The 23,544-nt window shown below is 56.9% G+C and overlaps 1 protein-coding gene across 9 annotated transcripts in view; it reads left to right on the top strand.

The window, feature by feature from the left end:
• Positions 1-22,167, top strand: part of EPS15L1 (epidermal growth factor receptor pathway substrate 15 like 1) — a 107,033-nt gene extending 84,866 nt beyond the window's left edge. For 4 of the 9 annotated variants that reach the window (XM_045166755.1, XM_025293753.3, XM_025293759.3 and 1 more), the window contains 4 exons: positions 937-1,069; positions 3,416-3,463; positions 16,247-16,452; positions 21,560-22,167. In XM_045166755.1, the coding sequence (XP_045022690.1) occupies positions 937-1,069; positions 3,416-3,463; positions 16,247-16,452; positions 21,560-21,706 (534 nt within the window). In that variant the 3' untranslated portion in view covers positions 21,707-22,167. Of the gene's footprint in view, positions 1-936; positions 1,070-3,415; positions 3,464-16,246; positions 16,453-21,559 lie in introns of those variants that run through there. The other 5 variants (XM_045166754.1, XM_045166756.1, XM_045166758.1 and 2 more) reach the window with 5 other exon arrangements.
• The last annotated feature ends 1,377 nt before the right edge of the window (positions 22,168-23,544 follow it).

The following is a 23,544-nucleotide window of genomic DNA, read 5'->3' as shown; positions in this document are numbered from 1 at the left end:
GTGAGCTCCAGCCCGTCTCTGAGAAGGAACACGGGCTCGGTGGATGGGAAGGGCCGAGCGCCCCCAATCAGGGACCCTGTGTGTATGGAGGCCTAGGGATGGGGCACCCGGGGCTCCAGGCATCAGAGAATTGCCAAGAGAGGGTCCACTGCAGGGGTGAGGCCAAAGCATTGCGCAGTGAGGGGGTTGGGGGGCTATGAGGAAGGCCCAGTGTGCCTTGAGGAGTACAGGGAGTTGCCTTTAAGCTTCAGGGCCTGGCCGCGCTCCTGCCTGCCCGTCTTCCTGCCTCCCTGCCCGCCTGCCGTGTTTACCTTCCCGCCTGCCTTCCTGCCCATCCATCCCTCCAGGCGTCTCTCTGTGGCTGGTGTGACGTGCTCCGATTTGGGTGTGAGATGGTAGATGTCTGGGGGGAGCGGGGCGTGGGTGAGACTAGGGCTGGAGGAAGCCCGTGGAGGGTCCAGGCCAGAGGCGACAAGAGCCCATGAGAGGCGGCGGTGGCTGTGCCAGTGTGGGTGGGGTGGGCTCCCGCTTGAGTCCCTGGGGGGGCAGCTCAGCGGCACAGAGAGGGTCTGGTGCCGCTCTGACCGAGTGCCTGATGCTGACCGAAGGGAGAGGGGTGGGGCACGTCTCTGAAGTGTGAGCAGGAAGCCCCGATACCCCCAGGCGGGTGGCAGGGAACAGCTCCCCACCCCCACGCCGCGCCGCATGACATCAGACCATCAAGGCGCTGGGTGTTCCCGCTTGCTCCTTGTGTCTGCCAGCTGCCCCTCGTGGGCGAGAGGACGCCGTCTGTTGAGGGTGGAGGAAAGCAGGGGGCTGGCGAGCAGCCCTCGGGCCGAGCGGGGGCAGTGCCGCACAGCGTGGAGGGCTCAGTGGGCGTCCCTGCCTCCATGTTAATGATTGTTTCTGCCTCTCTTTTCGTGTCCTCTCTTGCAGCCCCCAACTTCTGGGCCTTTCACCTCCTCCTTTGGAGGGGCAGGATTCTCAGATGACCCCTTTAAAAGTAAACAGGACACTCCCGCTGTGCCTCCGAAGAAACCTGCTCCTCCGCGGCCTAAACCGCCGAGCGGTCAGTACGCTTCCTTCTCTCGAAGCTGCCTGCCCACCGTCGCTGGGCGGTGGGGGACGGCGGGCCCCTCTGCTCACCAGCCCAGAGGGTCCGTGTTCGGAGCCAGAGGGGCTCCCCTCTGCCCATCACATGGCTCTGCACACCCCATGTGCCTGGAAGCGCCTCCGGTCCCTCCTGTCCTCGCCTCGTCCTGTGGGCCCCTGGGCTCTGGGCTCTGTGTGGGGCTCCAGAGTGGTCTTCAGAGGCCGGGGGCTAAGAACCCTCCTGGCGGTTGGCAGAGCTGCTGCGTGGCCCCTGGCTCAGCATGTAGTCATGGCCCCTCCGTCCTCCCCACCCCTACCGAGCTCTTTCCCAGGTTGGCTCAGGAAGGGCCCAGGGCTGGGGGCGGCGGAAGCAGTGGCTGAAGCCGCTTCATCCATCCTGCGCCTCCACATTGGTTCAGGACTTGGGGAGGGGTGGGGCTCTTCCTTGGTCATGTTTAACATGAGAGGAGGCACATGGCTTGGGGCTCCCTTGCCCTCTGCTCCTGCCCCAGCATCTAGGCAGATAGCTCTGAACAGGGGGCTTCCTGCAGCCCTTCCTTCTCCTGGTTATGGGATGTTGCTGGCTTCTCACAGGATTGAGCCCTCTGAGGGTGCTGAGGATGGTTAGCTCATACGGGGTACCTCTCTTGAGTGATGGCGATAGTTCAACAGGCCAGGTTATGAGACTTAAAAGCAGGAAGCTGTTGCTCCCAGTGGCAGAAGGATTCACTGTGGTTTCCCAATCATTAGTCTGTTCCCCCTTCATGGTCTGCTCTGGTCCCCCAGCAGAATCTCCTGTGCTATCCCTAGACTGTAGCTCATAGAAGAACTGTGCCTTCCTGCGGTCGTGCCTTCTGCTCACGGCCTCCTCTCCTGGTCCTTTCTGTTGGAAGGTGACACTCTCCTTCCCACCTGAGTGCGCCCTGCCCCCGCAGTCAGCCCCCAGGGCCTCTGCCCACACCCTGAGGTCACTAGGTACAGGGGGTCATGAGTTCAAGGATGGCCAGCCTTCCTACACCCGTCACTAGAACCGCACAGAGGGGAAGCCGTTTAAAAATGCACCCTCCCCGCTCCTGTCACCTGCTGGCAGGGCCTTGTCTCAGGAGGACAGGCCCTCTGCCCGCAGTGCCCAGTTTGGCCTTCTTGTGGATGGGACACGAGAGAAAGCACCCCCCGTGGGCGGGGTGAATTTATGACAGATTTTCTATAAACCATGCTTCAAAGGCATTTACCCTGAAACGGGGTGGGGAGTTGAGGGGGAAGCAAGAACTGTGAAGGAATTCCCTGCATCTGCGAGAGGCCGCTTACACCTTAGAGGCTGTGACCCTCGGGGGACACTGGCTGGTCTCCTGATGCAGTGGCGTTGGGCCTTCTCTATCAGAAAGACGGGAGCCATAGCAAACCTGTGCACTCGGTCACACACTGTACGTGTGCATGCACATGCTCTCACACAGTGCCTGCATGCGCCTGTGCACACACTGCACACGTGAATGTACATGCACACACGCACACACACGCCCGGCAGCTCGGCATCTGTTGGGCCTCGTGGAGGAGCTGCTTGCTCCCTTCGCTGGCTGCGGCAGGCACCAAGCTTTGTTCTCAGGGTTTCTTGGAAACATTCATCTCAGCCTCCTCCCCTTCCCTGAACCATCGCGAGGGTGCCTTTGAAGTCGCCCTCGGCTGGCACCTCCCCTTGTGTCTCCCTCAGTGAGTCTCCCCACCCACTGCGGCTTCTGCTCTCACTGTGCCATGGACTTGGAAAGCAGAGCCCGCTGGAGCCGCAGCTCAGCTCCTGGGGGCTGGCTCCAGGGCTCAGGCTTTTCAGAGCCCTATCCATGTCGGGGGAAGTCTGGGCGTGTAACCCGGGGGTCTCAGGCCACCTCTGCTTGTCGTGGCTTTGGCCTGCTGCACCCTTGCTGAGCCACAGCTGGCAAGGTGCCAGGTGCCCCAAGTATCCTCTTCACATCATGACCCTCAGGGTGCAAGGTCATGACTATAAGCCCACCAGATTCTGGCAAGACCCGCAAGACCGGACAGGCACCATGATGCTGTCTTAGCAGAACTGGAGAGGGAAGTGAGAGAGGTTCATGTGGGCGCCCGAGGTCACGCAGCAAGGGTGGGCAGCGGGGCCAGCCCTACACCCGGTGACCCCCACCCCCTCCCAGGCCTCCCACTCCCCCACGCCCCCAAGCTGTATTGGGAATCACGCCATGAGCTTTGGGTGCTCTGGACAGCAGTCAGCCTGTGTGCAGTTTGCACCTGTGAGCGGCCACACTGTGCCCGCATGAGGCCTAAACATCTTTCGTCTGATTCTCTTACCTAGAAGCAGTGGCTGAACAGGAAACCCCCGCGCTGTACACGTTGCTGGGTGGTAGGTACACGCTGTGTGGCGGGTGCTGTGAGAGCACTTCCAGCGGTGCTTCTGCTGTGATTCCACACTAACCTGTAACAACCGGAGACTGCCGGCTGCGTCGACGCCCTGCGAGGGCCGCCCGACCCAGCAGGTGTCATTGAGCAGGGTGGGTGTTGGTGGCGGGCATGGACTTGTCCTCTCCAGGCTCCTTCCCCAATTGGGGGATTGGAGCCCGGCCGTGTGCACGGCCCTCTTCTCCCCCGTCTACGTCACAGGGAGCAAGGCCTCTTCAATTGGAGCCACCTGGCCGTTGTCTGCTTATTAGGAAGACAGGTCAGCAGATGAGAGTCAGAAAATCCCGCTTGGAATGTTTGTTACAGAAGTGTTCAGGCTCAGCTCTCTCTCTCTTGGCTCCTGAGATGGGAAGCAGCCAAGGGGATGTCCACGGGTGGTGGTGGTTGTCTTTGTGAGGAATCAGAGTCCAGCAGTTGGCGAGTGAGGGCATCATGGAACATGCTTTTCTGCACTTCTTGCTGATCCAGCCCTTTCATGCTTGGAGGGGTCACGTGGCCAGCGCGTGAATGTGCCGCGTTGTCATGCTCAAGGGCCACCTGACGTGTCGGGGGTGTTGGTCCGGGGAGGGTGAGCAGGGAAGGGCTGAGGCGAGTCCCCTGCTCCCAAGGCCGGGTGGCCTTGGCGGCGGAGCCGTGACCCCTTCCTTCATGGAGGTAGGTGAGCAAACAGTCCAGCCAGCCGGGTGACTGTGGCTTTTCTTACGTACACAGCTTCATACCCACACTCCAGAAACCATGAGGAAGGAGCAGGCTCACCTTCACCACTCTGTATGGGAAATGGATCTGATTGAGCATACGCCCACTCGAGGCTCGCCTGGAGGGGACCCAGAGCTTCTGGAACCCTACCAGGTCTTTGTGTCTGGAGTCAGCTCCGACGTGTGAGGCCAGGAGGGGCGAGTCTGATGCTGCCTCCCTCTGGCATCTGGGTCCCCTGTCCTGCTAGCATCCCAAGAGGATGCTTGATCAGACTGGTTGCACGTTCTGGCTGCTTCCGTTTCCCGGAGGGGCTCTGGGCAAGTGTCTTAACCTTGCCGATCCTGTTTCCCCACCTGAACTCGGGCGCACCTGTGGCCTAGCGTGTGGCCTCTCTGGTAAGTGCCTTGCACAGCTGATGAGCATCGTGACGAGTGTGGTGTGTACCCACCAACCCAGCCCTGGGGTACAGGGACCAGGACTCAGGGCCCTCCTTCCCCGGGGAAAGACAGGCTGGGCCCGAGGCTGTCATATGCGTACAGGGAGTTCTCAAGGGATCCTTTTCCCCCATGAGTTGGCAGTTTAGCAGAAATCTTTGCAGCCGAATAAAAATAGCGTGGGTAGTTGCACTTCAAAGAGGGCTCCAGGGTCCTCTCTGGCAAAGCTCAGCTGTCGTCGCTCGTGTGGGACCAGGTGGATGTTTGGGTCTGAGTTAACTCCTGGCTTTGGGGGTGCCAGCCTTATGCCCCAGAGGCTGCAGTGTTCACAGCCTGTGGGAGCTGAGTTTTGGTTGCATCTTTAAGTTTGATGAAAGATTAGTTGACATGAGATCAACACACAGCGTCAGCCTGTGTAGTCACGATGGGGATCCCGCCAGCCGGGAGCCTCACCAGGGTTCTCTGGGAAAGAGTTCTGGCATCCGAGGCACGTGACTGGAGCAGCCCTCGGGCCAGCCATCTGCTCTGACCCAGGCCAGAAAGCTTTGCTCGAGAACCTTTGAGAATCACCCTCTGGGGCAGTGCATGGCGCTCTGGAGTTGGCACTGAGTTCTCTGAGCCCAGAGGTGTTTTCTAGAAAGGTCTATCAAGGTATGCAGTAACAAGCAGGTGTCTGTTTGGGTAGAGACTTGGTTTCTTCTAGGCAGATGCAAAACAGACCGCTCTGGCAGCCGCCGAAACCTGTCAGTTAGAATTAGCGCTGGTACACCTCCCCCAGGTAAACAGCGGTGTGCTCTCTGCAACGGACCGGAGATCGAGATCAGTCAGAACTCACCGCCGAAGAGTTTCTAGGTAAAAGTTGTTGATTTGCAAAGGGAGAAACAGATTTTTTTTTTCAAGTGCAGGAAATGGCTGTGTGGGTGTCAGTGATTGGGCCCTCGCGCCTGCGGCGACAGATAGCGGGATCCTGTGCCCCGGGCCCCACCCTTGCCACTTCCTGTAAGCGCAGCCCCACATTGCGGTTCCTGCAGCGCCTGGGTGACACCAGCTAGCGTGCCTTCACCGCTAACCAGCCAGTCACCTTTAACCTCTCCCCGGTTTAATTATTATTACAGCTAATGACCTTTTCACCTGCAGAATAAAGCCACGCACACTCCGGTGGTGTCTTTCTGCCCCCTCCCCCTGCTCAGTATCCTTCCAACCCACACCAGACAACGGGATGCTATTTAATAACTAGGGTCCTGTTTGATTCAAGTGATTCTGAAAAAGATGAATAAATCATCATTTCTCCCCTGGAACCCGAGTCCCCTCCCACATCTGTGACTGACCCCACGCGGTAACAGAACAGGGTCACAGAACGCGGCATCTTTCTTCTGGCGCCTTTCTGGTGTCCGCCCACCCTCGGGGCCGGCCTATCCGCCTGGTGGTCAGCTTGGCTGTCCTGGGAGCTGCCACCCAGGAGCCGGCTGCAGAGGAAGCCTCGGGCCCCTCTGTGGCGCCAGCTGGGGTGTGTGCCCGGCTCTGAGAGGCCAGGCAGGGTGGCGTGAAACCAGGGCAGTTAAGCAGTGCCCCTGTGGATCCCAACCCCTTGTTTATCGCGCAGGATCCACTCTGAAAATGGCTTCTCCAGTTGAGCCGTAGCGGTTAGCACCTCGGCCTTGAACTTAACTACTTGAATTCCGTTCCCACGATGATTTCAGAGAGATAATTCAGTGGGTACATGTGATAGTTCTAGAACAGGACAAATGCAGTTCACCGCCAGCTCGAATGTGGAAAAATGCGGCAGTTGCCAGCCAGCCAGGGTTGGGGTGCTCCAGGGTCGGGGAGCTGCAGGGAACCTCAGGCACCCAGCCTGGTGGAGCCCTCCTTTTCCCGTGGGCTGCCCTGCCCCGCCGCCTATCAGGAGCGCCCATGCCGGGACTGGGCAGGGCCCCTGACCACAGTGCTCGTGAGCCGGCTGCTGGCCAGGGAAAAAGTCACTTTCCTCTCAGCTTCTTAAGGTGTGAAACGCCTGGAGACGAATTGTTCTCTGGGGTGAATTTCTGTTTTGCAAAGTCGGCCCGAGTTTGAAAATAGAAGCGTTTGCCTACCTTAGCCCACGCCCACCCTCCTGCACCCAGAATCGCGTGGTGGATCGAGTGGGAGTTGAATGACACTCTTGTCACCTGTTGTGTAGTGGGGTGCAAGCGCCCAGACTTGGGGGGCCTGGAGCAGAGGAGTCGGGGCTCAGCCTGCCAGGGTCTGGGGGGGCTTATAGCAAGGTCTTGAGGTGGGGTGCAAGAGCCTGGACTCCCCAGTCTGGCGTCTGTGTGTAGGTGTGAACAGACAGCAGCTACCACCTTGGCCCTGGCACCCCCCTCGCCCACGGCAGAGGCCCTGTGTACCTCCCCCAGCCCCTTGGTTCCACCTACAGCAAGGTGGGGGTGCCCAGGGAGACGTTCCCCATGAGGTGCTGGCTTTTCTGATGGGGTGAATATGACCCCCCAGCTCTTCACTCCTCGCATTCAAAGCACTGAGTCAACCCCGCTCCTGCCGCCACTGTCAGCTGAGAAGCAGCATGTGTGTGTGTGAGTGGGTGCTGGGCACCAGCCCTCAGGAGCGTGGGGGCGGGCGGGCCCCCCACTCCAGGCTCTCTCTCCCTTCTCGCTGCCCCCATGCTGAGAAGGCTCCCAGTGGGCTCTGCCCCCCGCCCCTGACTCCAGCACACACGAGTGCTTTCTCACCTCTCCAGACCTGCCGCACGGCACCCTGGGGACTTTGTTAAATGTGGGCATGGCGCCTCTCTGCCCGTGCCGAGGTGGCGTCCTGGCTGCACGGGCGCCGCTCGGTAGGGAGGAACCAAGGCTGGGCCACTGCGGCCCCAGGGCTCCCCCCACCTGGCTGTAGCTAGCATCTCCCTGTCCCCCCCAGGCACCCCAAAAGGCCCCTCAAGGGGACGTGTAAGGCCAGCACACAGCTGACTCAGCAGAGTGTTGCAGGCGCAAATCAAAAAACAAATATAATTTAAAAAAAAACAAATTGTGAGACCTGCCAGGCTGTATTATATTTGTTGTGAAGGCTGATTTATGGTTTGTAAACTCATTGATAAGTCACGTACCCCCCTCCCCGTGTTTGCCACAGAACCAAAGCAGCCCCCGCCAGGTTTCTTACGAATGTCTTTGGAGTCCTCTGTGGAAACCTCTTAAAAAGTGTTTTTCAGTCCTAAAGGAATCTGTCCTTTGAGGACCCCAGAAGTATGGTGACACTTTCCCCTTCTCACCTTCTCCCTCTGACCGGGCAGTGACCCCACACCCCCTGGGCTCGCTACCTCTGACCACCCCTGGCACCTTGCAGAGGGTGAGACAAGCTCATCAGGCGTGGGGGTGCCTGGTGGATGATAGTAAATATTTGTTCAGCTTTTCTCAACAGTTCAGAACCAAACCTCATCCTGCTCCCTTCAATGCATTCAGCAAATTTGTCTTAAAATTCAGTAAATATTTTTAGTGGAAAATCTCAACGTTGTGATGGTGGGGACCTCAGATTTTATCTTGCCGGGGCTGTGCTGCTTGGCACGGCTTTGATCTGTGGGGTTTGCCTTCTCCTCGCGTGTGCTTGAGCCAGAGTGAGTGGGCTGGAGTCTGCAGGGCTCCTGGCTGGCACGCCGCTTGCGTGGCCCTGTGGGTCGTGGCCCAAGAAGTTAGGTCACCTCATCCCACCAGAGGGGGCCGGGTGTTTCTCTTGTGCCTTGGTGAAAAGCAACCTTTTTCAGCAAATAAAAAGTTTCCGAGTGATGATGGGTGTGAAAGGTGAAGCTCTGGACAGCCTCTTTCTCTCTTCCCCCAGTTCAGCTTCTTTGCTGGGTTCAGGGGGCAGGAAGGGAGCAGCCAAGGTGACAAGGAGGGCACCTCCGCAGCCATAGCTCTCCCGTAGTACGACTTTCAGAAGTCTGGCGGTTGTGTGGGTGTCGTGTTGTGTAGGATGAGAGGCAGTTGTGGGTGTCCTGTGTTGTGTGGGATGAGTGACAGTTGTGGGTGTGTCCTGTGTTGTGTGGGGCGAGTGACAGTGGTGTGTGTCCCGTGTGGGAGGAGTGACAGTTGTGTGTGTGTCCCTTGTTGTGTGGGACGAGTGACAGTTGTGTGTGTCCTGTGCTGTGTGGGATGAGTGACAGTTGTGTGTGTGTCCAGTGTTGTGTGGGATGAGTGACAGTTGTGGGTATCCCGTGTTGTGTGGGACGAGTGACAGTTGTGGGTGTCCCGTGCTGTGTGGGACGAGTGACAGTTGTGGGTGTCCCGTGTTGTGTGGGACGAGTGACAGTTGTGTGTGTCCCGTGTTGTGTGGGACGAGTGACAGTTGTGTGTGTCCCGTGTTGTGTGGGACGAGTGACAGTTGTGGGTGTCCCGTGTTGTGTGGGATGAGTGACAGTTGTGGGTGTCCCGTGTTGTGTGGGACGAGTGACAGTTGTGGGTGTCCCGTGTTGTGTGGGACGAGTGACAGTTGTGGGTGTCCCGTGTTGTGTGGGACGAGTGACAGTTGTGGGTGTCCCGTGTTGTGTGGGACGAGTGACAGTTGTGTGTGTCCCGTGTTGTGTGGGATGAGTGACAGTTGTGGGTGTCCCGTGTTGTGTGGGACGAGTGACAGTTGTGTGTGTCCCGTGTTGTGTGGGATGAGTGACAGTTGTGGGTGTCCCGTGCTGTGTGGGACGAGTGACAGTTGTGGGTGTCCCGTGTTGTGTGGGACGAGTGACAGTTGTGTGTGTCCCGTGTGGGACGAGTGACAGTTGTGTGTGTCCCGTGTTGCCACAAATGGCAGCTTGGGAACGTCCTGTGTTGTGGAGAGTAATAGCTCAGGTGGGGCAGCTGTCTTGACCACAGACCTTTGTTTTTTATTTTTGTGTTTGGTTGTTTTTGTATTTATCTCTCATCTACAGAGCTGCACTTTCCAACTGCAGCCCTGAACCTTATAAACAGAGCCCAGCCACTATCTGGTCGGGATGAAACACACACTCTGGCTCACGTCTGTTTTTGATTATGTTCTGCTCATCTGATTTATTGAGACCCTCCCGCAAGTCATCCAAACCTGTTAAACTCTCTTTCGAGGTAAAAATTTGCAAGCAGAAGAGCCTGCCTGCCTTCAGTATTTACGTTTGTGAGTCGTGGGGGAGATTGTATTCCACCGTTTTCTCCCCTCCCTGCCGACTCTCCGGGCGGAGACCTTCCCGGAGAAGCCAGGAGGGAGAGGTTGGCGCAGGGCTTCACGCCCTCCAACGCCCCCGGCCTGCCAGTCCCCGATCCTGGGTGCTGGGGGCCCTCTTGGTCTCAGAAAGTTCAGAAGCAGGAGAATTAACGACACTGCTCCCAGGGTGGGGCCGGCCAGCAGGGTTTTTACAGCACACGCCGTGGTAAGCCATAGGTTCATGTTGTTTTTGCTCAAGGCCGTCCTGAGTGCGGTTTCGGTGCACCGCTAGGGTAGTTGCTGAAACTGCTGCGGTTTCAAATCAGCCTTGTTCTGTCCTGTCTTCAACCTTGGTTCCCCACCCTGGTAATGAAGCCTCCTCTGAGTGCCAGGGAGTCACCAGGGGGCTCGGCAGCTTCCAGCCCCGGGCTGGGGAAGGGTCTTTATCTGATTGTCTGCAGTCACATCCTCCCGTCCACTCAGGCCTCCCTGCCCTGGGCAGATGTCGAGGAATGACAGGCCAGGTGTCATCCTGGTTATTAGTTTTATACCAAAATTTAAGACAAAAAAAAAAAAAGATTTGTGCTCTCTTCTCTGAAACACGCCCCAGACAAGCCTCTTTCCTTTACTCTCAGTGCCTGGAGCCACAGAAAGGCGTAAAACGGGCGGCAGGTCTGCCCAGGGGCATGGAGGCAGATTGGGTTACCCTGTCACGTTTAATATGAGCACCACTTCAGAAAAAAACAATTAAGGACTTAGCAGAAGTGGTTACATAAAAGCAGGAACCAGCCCCAGAATGTATGAAAAGTACAGCCGCTAAAAATAAACGGGGGCGCAGAGTGGGAAGTGTTGTGGACCAAGGGCAGCCAGGGCAACGGCGTCTTTTGTAAACGGCGTCTCTGCTCGTGAGCGTCGTGTCAGGCCAAAGCCGGGAGGCCACCAGTTTTGCACGTGTGAGGTCCGATAACTCAGCCTCTATGCCCGAGCACAAAAAAGATAACCGAGAAAAAACCGTTTCCCCCACCACCACCACTCCAAAACAGGAGCAGTTGATGTGCCCTGGTTTCATATTAACACAGTCATGATTTCTAAATAACAACGGTTTCGGCAGCCAAGCAAAAACCAGGCCCCGGGCTGTTCGTTCTTGGGTGTGAGTCCCTCCTTTCAAGATCTCCCCGATCGATCATCTCCGTGCCTGTTAGAAACCTTAGCTTGACGTTCTTGCCGGCTGGATTCTTAACTGCCCCCCACCCCCCAACCTCTGCCCCCAAAGTGATTGAAAAAAAAAAATCCCCCAGACCAAGAGAGGAAGCTCTTCTTAATTGAAAAAAAAAACAAGGCACAGAAGTGGTTGATGGTGTATTTGAACATCTGCACTGTTGGGGTCACTCTCAGGGCCTGGCTGGGGTCAGCCGACCCCGTTATGCGTGCTCAGATGTTTGCCGTGCTGGACGGCACGGGGAGGTCTGCCTGGTGGAGGTACCTGTGGGAGGGAAACCACGGTGGCCAGGCTGCAGGGACCGTGCCCACTGAGGTCAGTGTGCCCATGCCTCAGGATGCCATACCCCTGGGCGCCCCAGCAGAGGCACATGCATCGGGTTGGTTGGCAGGTGAGGCCTCGTTCCTTGGGGCCTAGAGAAGGCTGCCGGTGTCCCAGGGGCTCCCGGCACAGGGTTCGCTCAGGATCCTGTCTATTCACAATCAGCCTTTGGTGACGCCACCCCTTGGGGTTTGGAAAGCAAGGCAGGGTCTGCGTCTGGGTGTACGCTGCAGGGGGCTCTTCTCTCGGGCGGCATGCCTGGGCTGCGGCGCTGCTGCACTGCGCCAGGGGGAGGCCGCATGGAGGGTTTGAGGAAGCCCGACAGGTGGGGGCCAGTGCAGGGAACCCGGAAGCTCAGGGGAGGCCACCCCTGCCCAGGGGCTGCACATACCCACCCACCACCCTGCACGGGGGGCATCTGAGCAGCTCTGCAGGCGGGGTTCTCAGTCTCCTTGTGGAGCTCATGGGGGACTGCCGAACTGTCCTGCCCTCTGGGTATTGGAGCCACGCCAGCCTGGCATTGGCAGACTGATAAAACGTGATTTACAAAAGCAGACAGCCCCCTCACAGGCTGACCCCAGCTCTGGCGGCAGTGGAGAGCGGACACTCCTTTACCCCGCCCGAGTATCCTAGGGCCGCCGTACCACATACTGCAGACTGGGCAGCAGAGACAGCCGAGACGGAGCGTCTCACAGCTGTGGAGGCTGGAAGTCTGAGATTGAGGTGGAGTCCGGGTTGGCTTCTCCTGAGGCTGCTCTGGTTGGCTTGTAGACGGCGTCCACCCCCGTGCCTTCCCGCGGTCTCCCCTCTGTGCATGTGCGCGTCCTGCTCTCCTCTTTTCTCCCGAGGTCACCAGTTCTCCTGGATTAGGGCCCATTCAGAGGACCTCATTCTAACTTAATTACCTCTGCAAAGATCCCTTGTCCCAAGACAGCCACATCCTGAGGTACCGGGGGAGAGGACCTGAGCATAATGAATTGGGGGTGGGGGACCAGTTCATCCCATCACAACCCCATCTCATGGATAAGGAAGCTGAGGCTGAGGAGGGTGGTTGCCATGTTCCTCCCCATCTTCCAGGGGTCCACGGCTCACTGTCTCCGAGGGCTGGGCCAGGAGGGCTGAACACAGGCCTGGGGAGATGGTGGGCCCAGGCACTTAAGGCAGAGGGACTGTCTGGAGAGAAGCCCTGGGCTGGGGCCCTGGGGAGCGAGGTATGGCTCGGGCCCCTGGAGGGGTATCGGGACAAGGTGGGGAAGGGTTTTGTGTGGGCTTTCTTAGTTCGTCACAGTGGAGCTTGCACGTTAGAAAGCTCTGTTCAGCAGAGCCGTCTGGGGAGGGGGGACACAGCTGTGGGCAGCCAAGCGCTCTGCCTTCTGGAGCTCGTGTTCTCTTGGGCAAGAGAGAAAATACACGACGAGTGACCTAATGACAGAGCAGGACAGGGGCTGCAGCTGTGTCTGCGCCAGAAGTGGGGAGGGCGGCCTCTGAATGTGCGGCACCCCCGCGGGGAGGGGCGCTCCGGCCTGCAGCAGTGAGCGCAGGGCACTGCACTGGGCCGGGGAAGGATGGCCGAGGCTGGGGTGGGTGCTCCCAGAGAGCTGGGGAGAGCTCAGCAGGGTCGGCACAACTCTGAGTTAAAAGGCCACCTCGCTGAGTGCAGGGGGTCCACGGGACTGAAAGCTGAGAGAGTGAGCTGCCCAGTGGCTGTCACAGGGCTGGTTCCCAGGGACCCAGGAGAGGCGAGGACCACTTGCCTCGGGTGGTGGTGCCACTGTGGGGACCCAGGCTCCCGGGGCTCATGCCCACCCTCCTCCTTGCCCAGGGTGCCCCCGTGATCTGCCCGGCTTCCTGTTCATTCACGGCTCCCGGCTGTACAGCCTGGAGTTGACGAGCTGCAGGGCAGGGCTTACCTGATCCCTCCCGCCTGTGCTGCCTGCTCACCTCCGAAGAGGGGCTGCTCTCTGCCTGCGGTGCCAGCCCAGGGGGCCCGCGCTCACCCGTCAGCTCATCCCTTGGACCAGGGAGTAGGCTGCTGTGGAAGATGGGCTTGGGGGAGGTGGCTCTTCAGCCCGGCACCCAGATCGGGTCTCCCTGTTGTCTGAAGTCCACAGGGCTGAGGTCTGGGAAGGAGAGCAAAGCCAGCAGCTAGGAGGACAGGTCAGGGAGGAGCGTTTGGTGCTGGAGGGGGAGCAGCCCGAAGTCTGCGGCTCTGTCCCACATAGAAGAGGAGGGACCAGAAGTCTCGACCTGTATGGAAGGTGGGGTGTGGGCACAGCCCCCAGGACTTCACTTGAAGAAGCCAGTTGCCCTGGGGAAGAGGGGCCCTAATTCCTACTGTCTTGCGCAGTGGACTTGGCCCATCCTTCCGGGGAAGTGTCCCCGCCCCAGCAGGTGGGGCCCACCCAGGGGTTTTGGCAGAGAGACGTTCGCCTGGCCCACTGAACCTCATGGTTGATTGTGACCTGACTTGTGGCCACCGGGAACCTCATAGAGCCTCCCCAAGTCTGCAGCCTTCCCCGTCCCCGCCCTTCTAGGTCAGGGTGTCTCCTGTCAGAGCCTGGAGCAGGTACTCGGAAGGTCATGCTGCAGCGGGCACGCCTCCTGACCCACAGCCCCACCTCCAGAAAGTGTGTGAAAGTGTGAGTCGCTCAGTCGTGTCCAACTCTTTGCAGCCCCATGGACTGTAGCCCGCCAGGCTCCTCTGTCCATGGGATTCTCCAGGCAAGAGTACTGGAGTGGGTTGCCATTTCCTTCTCCAGGGGATCTTCCCAATCCAGGGATCGAACCCGGGTCCCCTGCCTCGTAGGCAGTTTCTTTACCATCTGAGCCACCAGGGAACGTCTCTATAAATAGGCACACGTGGGCGAGGCTGTGCTGTTTGTGACAGTAAGAACCTGGGAAGGCCAGAGGTCAGCACGGGGGCCCCATGAGGCCACGGGCAAGGGCACAGTCCTCTGATCCAGCCTCGGGTGGTGACGGAGAGCTGGGTACAGAGTGGCCTGTGTCTCAAGAGCCCTGTGCGAGCCTCGGGAAGTCAAGACTCTCAGCGTTTCCTTAAACACACAGACAGAAACCAGCAGCAGCTCTCGGGTGCGGGGGTGGCTCGGGGCCTCTGTGTCCCAGCCACACTGCTGGCATCACCCGCCCACCCAGAGGTCCCAGCTCAGGTGGGAGGGGGCGTGGGGATTTTCACCGCTGCTTCTAGTGGGCTCCGCCCCCATCTCTTCTCTGTGGGCTCTCCTGGGGGTAGAACCACGTCTCCGGTGACTCGAGGTTCGGAGTGAAACTGATGGAGTCGGGGTGGCCTTTGTACCTTAGGGCCACCCAGCTGCTATGTCAAGTGACAAGTAAAAAGACTCGTGTATCCAGAGGGGCCTGAGGTCAAGTGGTCACAGGCCCCACGTGTGCCGAGCCCAGCTTGCGCCCGCAGTAGGGCATCAGTCACGGGCTCTGACCCCTGACCCTTCATGCCCACTTCCCAGACAGAAGCAGGCCAGCTGGGCGTGAGGCCCTGTGCCTGGTCTGGGTCTCAGAACTCAAGGGGACAGAGGCAGAAGTCCTTAGGGACCCCTGGGGACCCTCAGAAATGTGGCCTTAGGAAGCAGTGTCAGAGAGCGTGGTTTTGGAGCTGGGCCTGGAGATGGACGTGTGGGCAGGTGGCGTGGCAGAGGCCAGCAGGGTGGGAAGGCAGGTGCCCTGGGCTCAGGCGCTGCAGACAGGTCAGGCGTGACTCGGTCAGGGCCTGCTTCTGGACATGCAGCCGATGTCCAGGGTTCTGTATGGAACATGGCCCTCGGCTTTTGGCTTCTTCTCGCACATTAGTTTTAAAATTGCAAGAGCAAAACATGGGCAACTCAGTTAACAGATCAGAATCATGTTAAGTATGCCCTAGCCTAGGCTTGGACACAGAGCTGCCGAATTGACCGTCTCACCCCAGGGTACCTTAGTTACCCCAGGCAGCTGTTGGGCAAATGAATGGCGTCAGGCAGGAACCTGGCCTCCAAACCCAGCAGATCCTGAAGACTCATCCCATGGGTCCCCCTTGCCAAGCAGGCCTGGAGAGGGGTCTGGTTGCTCGTGGATGGTTCTGACGTGTTGGCAGGACTCGCTGGGAGAAGCCCCTTGTCCTTGGGCCACACCCCCCAAGCGTAGCCTCGCAGCCTCATTTCCCACCAATTCTAAACACCTGTCTCCCGTGTCCTCGTGGAGGTCTGCCTTGCTGGGACCTGGGTCTCCCAGAGCCACCCTCTTGGCAAGAGCCCACAAAAGCCCAAAGCCTGCCCCTTGGAGTCAAAGGGACAGACGCAGGAGCCGGAAATGAATTTCAACCCAGGATGAATTTAAACCCAGGATGGCCGAGTGGGTTTGTCTGGTGAGCTACATACAGACCTTCACCACTAACATGGCTAACTCTACATCACGTCATGAAACTAATTCCCCATCCTTTCTGTTTAGTTGCAAGTAATCCTCCACCCCCTTTTTTTTTTTTTAATTGGGCTCTTACAGTCATCTTTTTCTGCTCGACCATGACTTTGTAAAAACTCAGTGTGATCGTGAGTGTGTTGCCCTGCTTAAATGAATCACTTTGAAACACGCCTGCATGTGAGCTTTCTAAAGATGATGTAAATTTTAGCTGTGGTGGGTGGGGAGAGAAGGGTCATCTGAATTGGTTTTCTGAGACCTCCCACAAAACCATTAAGCCTCCGGGATAAAGGAAGAGGAAAGCGGAGACCCATGCCAATTCCTCCCGGAGTCCGTCCCACGAGCCATATTCCAGCTCTTTCCAAGTGAAGGATAGAGTTTCCCAGGGAGCTAGCACCCGGCTCCTCAGTCAGGACTCTTGTTCTGTCCCTGGTCAGTAACTTGTATTTCTTCTTTTTTTTTTTTTTTCTCCTAAATTTTCCAGGTAAAAGTACACCCGTAAACCAGCCTGGTTCTGCAGACTTTACCGAACCCCCTGATCCATTCCAGCCACTTGGGGCCGACAGCAGTGACCCGTTCCAAAATAAAAAGGGGTTTGGGGACCCGTTTAGTGGAAAAGATCCATTTGCTCCCTCCTCTTCAGCTAAACCTTCTAAAGCCTCCTCTTTGGGCTTTGCAGACTTCACCTCTGTAAGTTGAGTTCTCTGCCTTCCGTGCCATCCCCTCCTCCCCCCTGCTCCGCTTGCAGCTTCCTTGGGGTTATCATTATTATTATTATTATTATTTGTCTCTTTGAAATGGCAAAGCTCCTCCTGGCCCAAGTCTCCCGGAACCTCACACCATCACCCGTGTTATTTATTCTGTACTGTTTCTTGCTGTAAGAAAAAAAACGGTTTCTCAATAAAAGAAAAAGAGCACTGGTTTGGATACTCTGTGATGAGGATGCATTTTCCTTCCAGCAGGATGGCCCAGAATGCCCGTTTCTTTATGTTTCAGGGTAGACTCTCTGTAGTAGTTCTGTCGCCCAGAGGCTTTTGTGTTCGTTCAGTTTTTTTTTTTTTCGGGGGGTGGGGGGTGGGGAAGCCACCACGTCAAACACTTCTGAAGTACGAAAACAAGATCGCTAAAGTTAATCTGGGTGCTGCTGTCCTAAAAAAGTCTCTGTGCGAGAGTTCTCATGGTCCCAGTTTAGGGCAGCAAGGATTCAGGCAGATCACACCAAGGGAAAGCAGTTTGATTTGTTTTAAAAACACTTTTTATCAGCTTTGGAGAAAACCGAAATGCAAACGAGAAAGCTGCTCTGAAGCCCCTTCCTTGTGCAGGGAGAAAAAAAAAACAAAACCAAAACTCAGAAAGCCGTTCAGCAGAGTGAAATGCCTTTTCAGAAGCTAACCCGGGGATTTTGAAAGCCTGGCTCCGTGTCTCAGTTTGAAAAAAAGATTCCAGGCTGTTAAAGGCTTTCATGTTAGTGTGCTTTCTGCACCTTCATGAGGACCCAAAGATCTTGTTCTCAGAGAGCTTCAGATGTTGTCTTCCCAGAAACGGTTTCCCTGTCCGTTGCGCACCTAATATTTTTTTGAAAATGCTTTCTTCACTTGGTTTGACAAAGAACCTTGTTTCCTCGTTAGGTGTGAGATGTATTGTTTATAGATGCTTCAGCTCCTAGAATGTCTGTCTTAAAGTGAGCACCGCCGTTCCAGTGCCCAGGGCATGCCTGATTCATGTCAGATCCAGCTCATGCACAGCTAGGCTGTGGCTTATTGACATCGCCCAAGATGCTGACACGTTCCTGGCTCTTGGCAACCTGTAGATATTTTACAACTGCAGTTGGCCCGGTTTTGTTGACAGCTAGTGCACACTGGATATATGCAAACGGTGACATTGTTAAATAAAAGCCAGAAACAAAACCCGCTTTATCTACAGTTTCTTGAATAGCACCGCTTTTATTTTTTGGTTAGAAAAAAAAAAAATGAAACACTGATGGAAAAAAATTGAGCTATTCATGTGTGACTTGGGTACTGTGTTTAGGGGGGAAGGGTAAGTGGGTTTGAACAGCAGTTTGAAGAAATGATTGTTCTGTCTCTGAAATGCACAGTTTTATTTCTTACAGTCCCCCTCCTGCCACCCAATGGCTGGTTTTTGGAACACTTTTTTTTTCTTTTTAACCCCCCAAGATTTCAAGTTATCTTTTAGTTCATCATTTCTGGTCATTTCAAGCACAGTTGTTAACTTCCTATTTTAAAACACCCATGGGGTTGAGTCACCCTTAGTTCCAGGCAAGGAATTGGGTTCCGCCAGTTCTCAGGTGCAATACAGGAGACCTGGGTTTCATCCCTGGGTTGGGAAGATCCCCTGGAGGAGGGCATGGCAACCCACTCTAGTATTCTTGTCTGGAGAATCCCATGGACACAGGAGCCTGGTGGGCTACAGTCCATGGGGTTGCAAAGAGTTGGACACGACTGATGGACTTGCACTCAGTCTGCAGCCCTGCTGTCTTACGTTTAAAATCGCCTTTCCCACTTCGGGCGCCCCAGTCTTCCCGGGGAAAATCAGCTGGCTGGGGGGTTCAGCCCCTTGTGATGGGACAGGAAGTAGGGGAAGGCAGGACATCTAGCTGATTTGTGTTGTCCCCTCAGTCATACAGAACTGTTCCACCTCTGGGGGCTCGGAGTGTCTTTCATGTTCGTGGTGTCCAGGGATTTGGTCCATTGCCCGATGTTTTCTTTGTTCACTGGACCTGAGAGATAGGTGCCAACTGAAAGAAGGCCAGAGTTGGTTCCTCGAGTGTGTGTGTTTCAGCTTCCCGGGGGAGACGCAGAGTGGTCTCTGACTGCTCAGCAGCCTGGCAGCGTGACTCTCAGATCAGATGTTCTAAGCGTGTGGTCAGGACACGTTGTCAACCCATGCAGAAGCAGCGTGGTCCGCGTTGGCCGTCAGGGAAGCCAGCGTCACGCGTGTACCCGGTCCCGCTGCCCACCCCCTGGGCGCCCCAGCGCTGCCACTCTGGAACCCTCTGATTTACAGACCCCGAGTTTCCATCAATGGGTTTCTTGTGCTTGTAGCAGCTCACAGGAAACCTCTCTGGCGTTTCTTTTAAAATGAGCCTTTTTTGTCTCAGGCAAATGTGTTTTATTAGGAAGTCGTATTTCTAGGTGGGCCAAACAGCGCTTTCTTTTGGAAGTGTGCATTAAGAGCAAATACCGGATGGGATAAGTTGCGCTTTGCCTCGTCAGATGAGTTGGATGCGTTTTCAACAGCAGGATAAGCGAGCTAACGGGAATCGGCGAGAAGTGTCCCCACGCGTGGTGACAACAGACGGGGCGCACACGTCCATCCCCGTGGAGGAAGGATGCTGTTACTTCACGTGCAGAGGGCTCTGAACCTCAGATTTCCATGGAGAGGCTGCCAAAATCAAACCACCCAGAGTCTGTCGGGCCCGTGAGGTGTCTCAAGGGGGCAGAGTGCTCACGACCTGCCGGGTCGCCTCGGTCCCTCGCCGTCATGAGAGAAGTAGAAACTGGAGCCGGCCATTCGCCGAGCAGCCCCTGCACACGCTGGTGTTCCAGATCCGGGCCGTCGCGTGATGCACCTGACGTATCCAGATCAGAGGACCAGAGCGTGGCCTGGGCGTGGGCCCGCCGCCAGGGCCAGGGAGGGGGTGCTCCGCTGATTCAAGACACGGAGGGAGCCACAGAGAAGCCCCTGCCTTCAGCCTGCCTCCGACCGCGTGCCCGCTGTGAGTCTCCACCCTGGAGCCTAAGCTCGCCTCCGACGAGTCCTCCCCAAAGGCATCTAGAACGTTCCCGTCAGCATGTTTGCTTTGAACTCACAGACTCCTGGAGTGGGAGGTTCCCGGGCTGAGCAGGCCCCACTGAGGTGTGGGCCTGTTTCTCGTCGGCCCCCCCCACCTGCCTGCTCCTCTGGGCTGGCGAGGGCGAGGTCCCCTGTCCACCCAGCTGCCTGTCGCCTCCCACCGCTGTCAGCGGCACCGTGGAGTCATTCCCATCAGCATTTGTTGTTCTTTCCTTGTTTTTCTCCTGAAGAGGTGTTGGAAAATTCCCCAAAGAGTACGAGGTGGGGGAGGGGAGGGCAGTTATCTGTGGCCAGTGGTGGAAATACGAGGGGCGGGGACTGGCTTTCAGAAGTCCAAGCTGGGTTTTTCTGGGCCATTTCTCTAAGAAATCAGAACTTGACCTTTGTGCCCGGAGGGCGGCTCCTCTTCTTGTTGACCCTCGCCTGCCCCTGCCTAACTCCCTAGACAGGTGGAGGGAGGCCTTCTGGGCTGTCCCATCTCCTCCCCCTCCTCTGGCTCCAAACCAGTCTCCCCGAAGCCAGCCCTCCCCGGCCCAGCCCCCACTGCCTGGCCCCGTCACCCCCAGACTGGCGGTCAGGTCATGAAACATGGACAAACTGCCAGTTTCTGATTGCCCCACTTGCTTGTCCCAGGAGTGTCCTTGGGAAAATCTTAGCTCCTTTCTGGGGCACATAGGTTCGCTGTCCCAGATCCCTGGGGTTCAGCTGACTTCTCCGCACAGAGGAGAGATGCCGACGCAGGCAGGCTAGGGGCCCGAGCGAGCTGCAGCTCTGCTGGCGGTCAGCGGTGCTGGAGGAACCCCACCTGGAGACGGGCACAGTGACCGGGGGGCCTCAGGGGCCGGGGACTCCCACCAGGGGAGGAGCGTGTGACGTCTGGCTTTGCTTTCCTGTGCATAGAGCTGAAAGTCCATCGCTCGAATGGTTTGAAATCACCTGTCTCAGGAGAAGGAAATGGCAGCCCACTCCAGTATTCTTGCCTGGAGAATCCCATGGACTTTCTGAGCCTGGCGGGCTACTGTCCATGGGGTCGCAAGAGTCAGACATGACTTAGCGACTAAACCACCATCTTGGGATCAAAACAGTTTCTTCCCTTGTTTTAAATTTTTTTTAAAAAAAGTTGCACCTTTTGGAAAAGGACCCCCGCCCCCCCTCCACCACCACCACCAAGAATGAAAAACTCCTGGACCAAAAGACAGCGTGATTGCCGAGGGCTCCTGTGAACGTTCAAGAACAAAGTGGCTCTTAGCATCTCCCAGAGCCCCTGGGACCGTGGCTGAGGCAGAGCTGCCGCATCTCTGGACCTGCCGTCTCGTTTGGCCTCAAGGCCCGTGTACACGTTGGAGACTCGGAGATCTATTTGAGCATGAGGTCTCCAGCCCCAGCACCTCTCGCCCAGGCATCACAGGCTGTCATGGAGGTCCAGGCTCACGGGTTCGGCGTCCCATCTCCTTGGGATTCAGCTGACTCCGCTCCCCAGCTCCTTCCAGATGCCTGTGCCGTCCCCCGACAGGAGGGCCAGCAGAGCTTCTCCGTCTCACCCCCTCACCCCCCGTGAAGCCTCCTCCGGGCCGGGGGGAGGGTCCCCAGAAGTCTCTCAATGTCCCTAATCTGATGCCTGGCCTCCGCCTGCTTCAGCTCCCAGCAGGGATGGGGCATCTGGTTTCTCTCCGAGGTGGAGGTGGCGGTTAAGGTCAGACTCAGCCCTCCGTGTCTCAGTGCATGTGACTGCCTTCCAGGCTGGGGGTCAGGACTGGGGCACATGCGTCCCCTCTGCATCCCCAACCAAGAGGGGGCTTCTGGCTTTTCCTGGTTTTCACCCCCGCACACCAGGCACCTCCCCTCAACGCATCCCAGCCTGGCGTTTCCCCACACCCCACCGATCCCCCCACGGGAGACCTCCACATCCTCTCTGCCCCAGCCAGCTGGCAGGCAGGCACCTTTTCGGGGACTGTGTAACCCACCCTCCGTTTTTCCTTTGCAGTTTGGCAATGAGGAGCAGCAGCTGGCATGGGCCAAGCGGGAGAGCGAGAAGGCGGAGCAGGAGAGGCTGGCACGGCTGCGGCGGCAGGAGCAGGAAGACCTGGAGCTGGCCATCGCGCTCAGCAAGGCCGACATGCCTGCTGCCTAGGCGCGGCCCCGCACGCAAGTGCCCGGAGGCAGGACGGCCACGGGTCGGGCATGAGGCAGGAGAGGACGTGGAAATCCCTACGTATACACACACTCGCTCTTGGCGGTCCCCAAGTCACAGCCACTGTTACGTCAAAGACTTGCTGGTCAGAGAGCCCCGGGTGCTGGATGCCTCACCCGGGAAGGGGAGACATGGTTCATCCTAGCAGAGCGAGGCCCGAGGAGAGGCCAAGGATCCACCTGTTCGCTGTGACACGCCCGCCTCCCTCCTGGAACCGGCAGGCAAAGCACAGGGCGAGCAGAGGAAGCGCCTGTCTCCTTACCCTCACCCACTGCTCACACCTGGGCACACCCACCTGACGCCTCCCTGACTCCCCTCTCAGACAGACACCCCGGTGATGTATGCATTCATTGTATAAAAATTAAGTTTGAATGATTAATATAAAATATTTTAATACAAAACGCAAGAATCCTTTTTTTTTTTTTTTTTCACTTACCTGTTGTTTTCCTAGCATGAAGGTCCACGTGTGATGTCACAAAGGCAGACTGGCCTCGGGCAGGCGTAGAAAACCAGGTCAAACATCTCTGGTTAAATCCTAAGTGTTTGAGAGAGTTCCTTGCAGTCCACGCTGCCTATGCAGGGAGCATGGGTTCAATCCCTAGTCGAGGACCTAAGGTCCTGCATGCTGAAGGGAAAAGAAAAAAAAATTCTAAGTGTTTGAGCAGAGGCCACAGAAAAAAGCCAGCTTGGGAAGTGTTCAGAGGTCACCCTGTACCTCTGGTTGCAGAGTGCTTCTGGAACGGTGGGCGGTGACCTCACTGCCCTGTAAGCAGGGCAGGCGGCCCTCGGTCACCATGCTGCCGTTTGAAATGAGATTCCCACCATACAGTTCACTGGAGCCCTGTCCAGTCTTCACGAGGGGCAAGGCCAGTGGGCCGGGCCTCCTCAGCAGGAACCCATACTCAGGATCGGCACACAGGGAGAGACTTCCACCAGCACGCAGTCCCCAGAAACCCCTAGAACCTTCCAGAAGCATGGACATCACTGTTGGGACGACCTCTGGTGTAGCTGAGACTGTCACACATTTGCTTTCTGCTGGGCCTCTTCCATCCCCAGGGAGACAAGACGGCCCAGACCAACATCTGTCAGGTGAAGATGGTCCAAACTTGTGACTCTGAGTAGCCGGAGCACAGAGAAATGGAGTAGAGAAGCCCTGACCTTAAAACCAGGCAGGAAGGGGGCGAGACACCCTTCCAGGACTAACTAGGCCCAGACTGTTCCACGTCAGAAGCAGCCTTTACTGGAAATGGCAGGGCACACACAGGCCCAGCCCTCTGCTACCTAGAAGCCCTTCTCTCTCTCTCTCTCTCTTGTTTTTTTCCCGCAAGCCTCACAACTTGCAGGATCTTAGTTCCCCAACAAGGGATTGAATCTAGCAGTGAAAGCGTGGAGTCCTCACCACAGGACCCCCAGGGAATTCCCATAAATGTCCTTTCTTGAGAAGTTCCTGTTCAGAGTGTGTTCTGGGTCTCTGGGTTCCAGTCCTTGTCTTGTCCCCTTCTGTCCTCAGCTTGGGCAGCTGTTGACAACCCCCTTCCTACCCGAGATGCTTTAGCCCAACCAGGGAATCGTTCTGAGAGAGGCATCTCTTTGTTTATTTTTTCACTTTAAGAAACTTAATTTTTTAGACCGGTTTTAGATGTGCAGAAAAATCACAAAGAGAAGAGGAAGAGTTCCCATAAGCCCCTCATGACTTCCTTTCTTTTTAACATCTTACCTCAGGCTGGTATGTTTGTTATAACAAAGAACCCAATGTTGGGACGCGATTATAGTCTACA

The sequence above is a fragment of the Bubalus bubalis genome, chromosome 9, assembly GCF_019923935.1.
Source record: "Bubalus bubalis isolate 160015118507 breed Murrah chromosome 9, NDDB_SH_1, whole genome shotgun sequence".
Lineage (NCBI taxonomy): Eukaryota > Metazoa > Chordata > Mammalia > Artiodactyla > Bovidae > Bubalus > Bubalus bubalis.
Note: the sequence above shows the minus strand (reverse complement) of the source record. Positions and strands in the feature narration are given on the sequence as shown.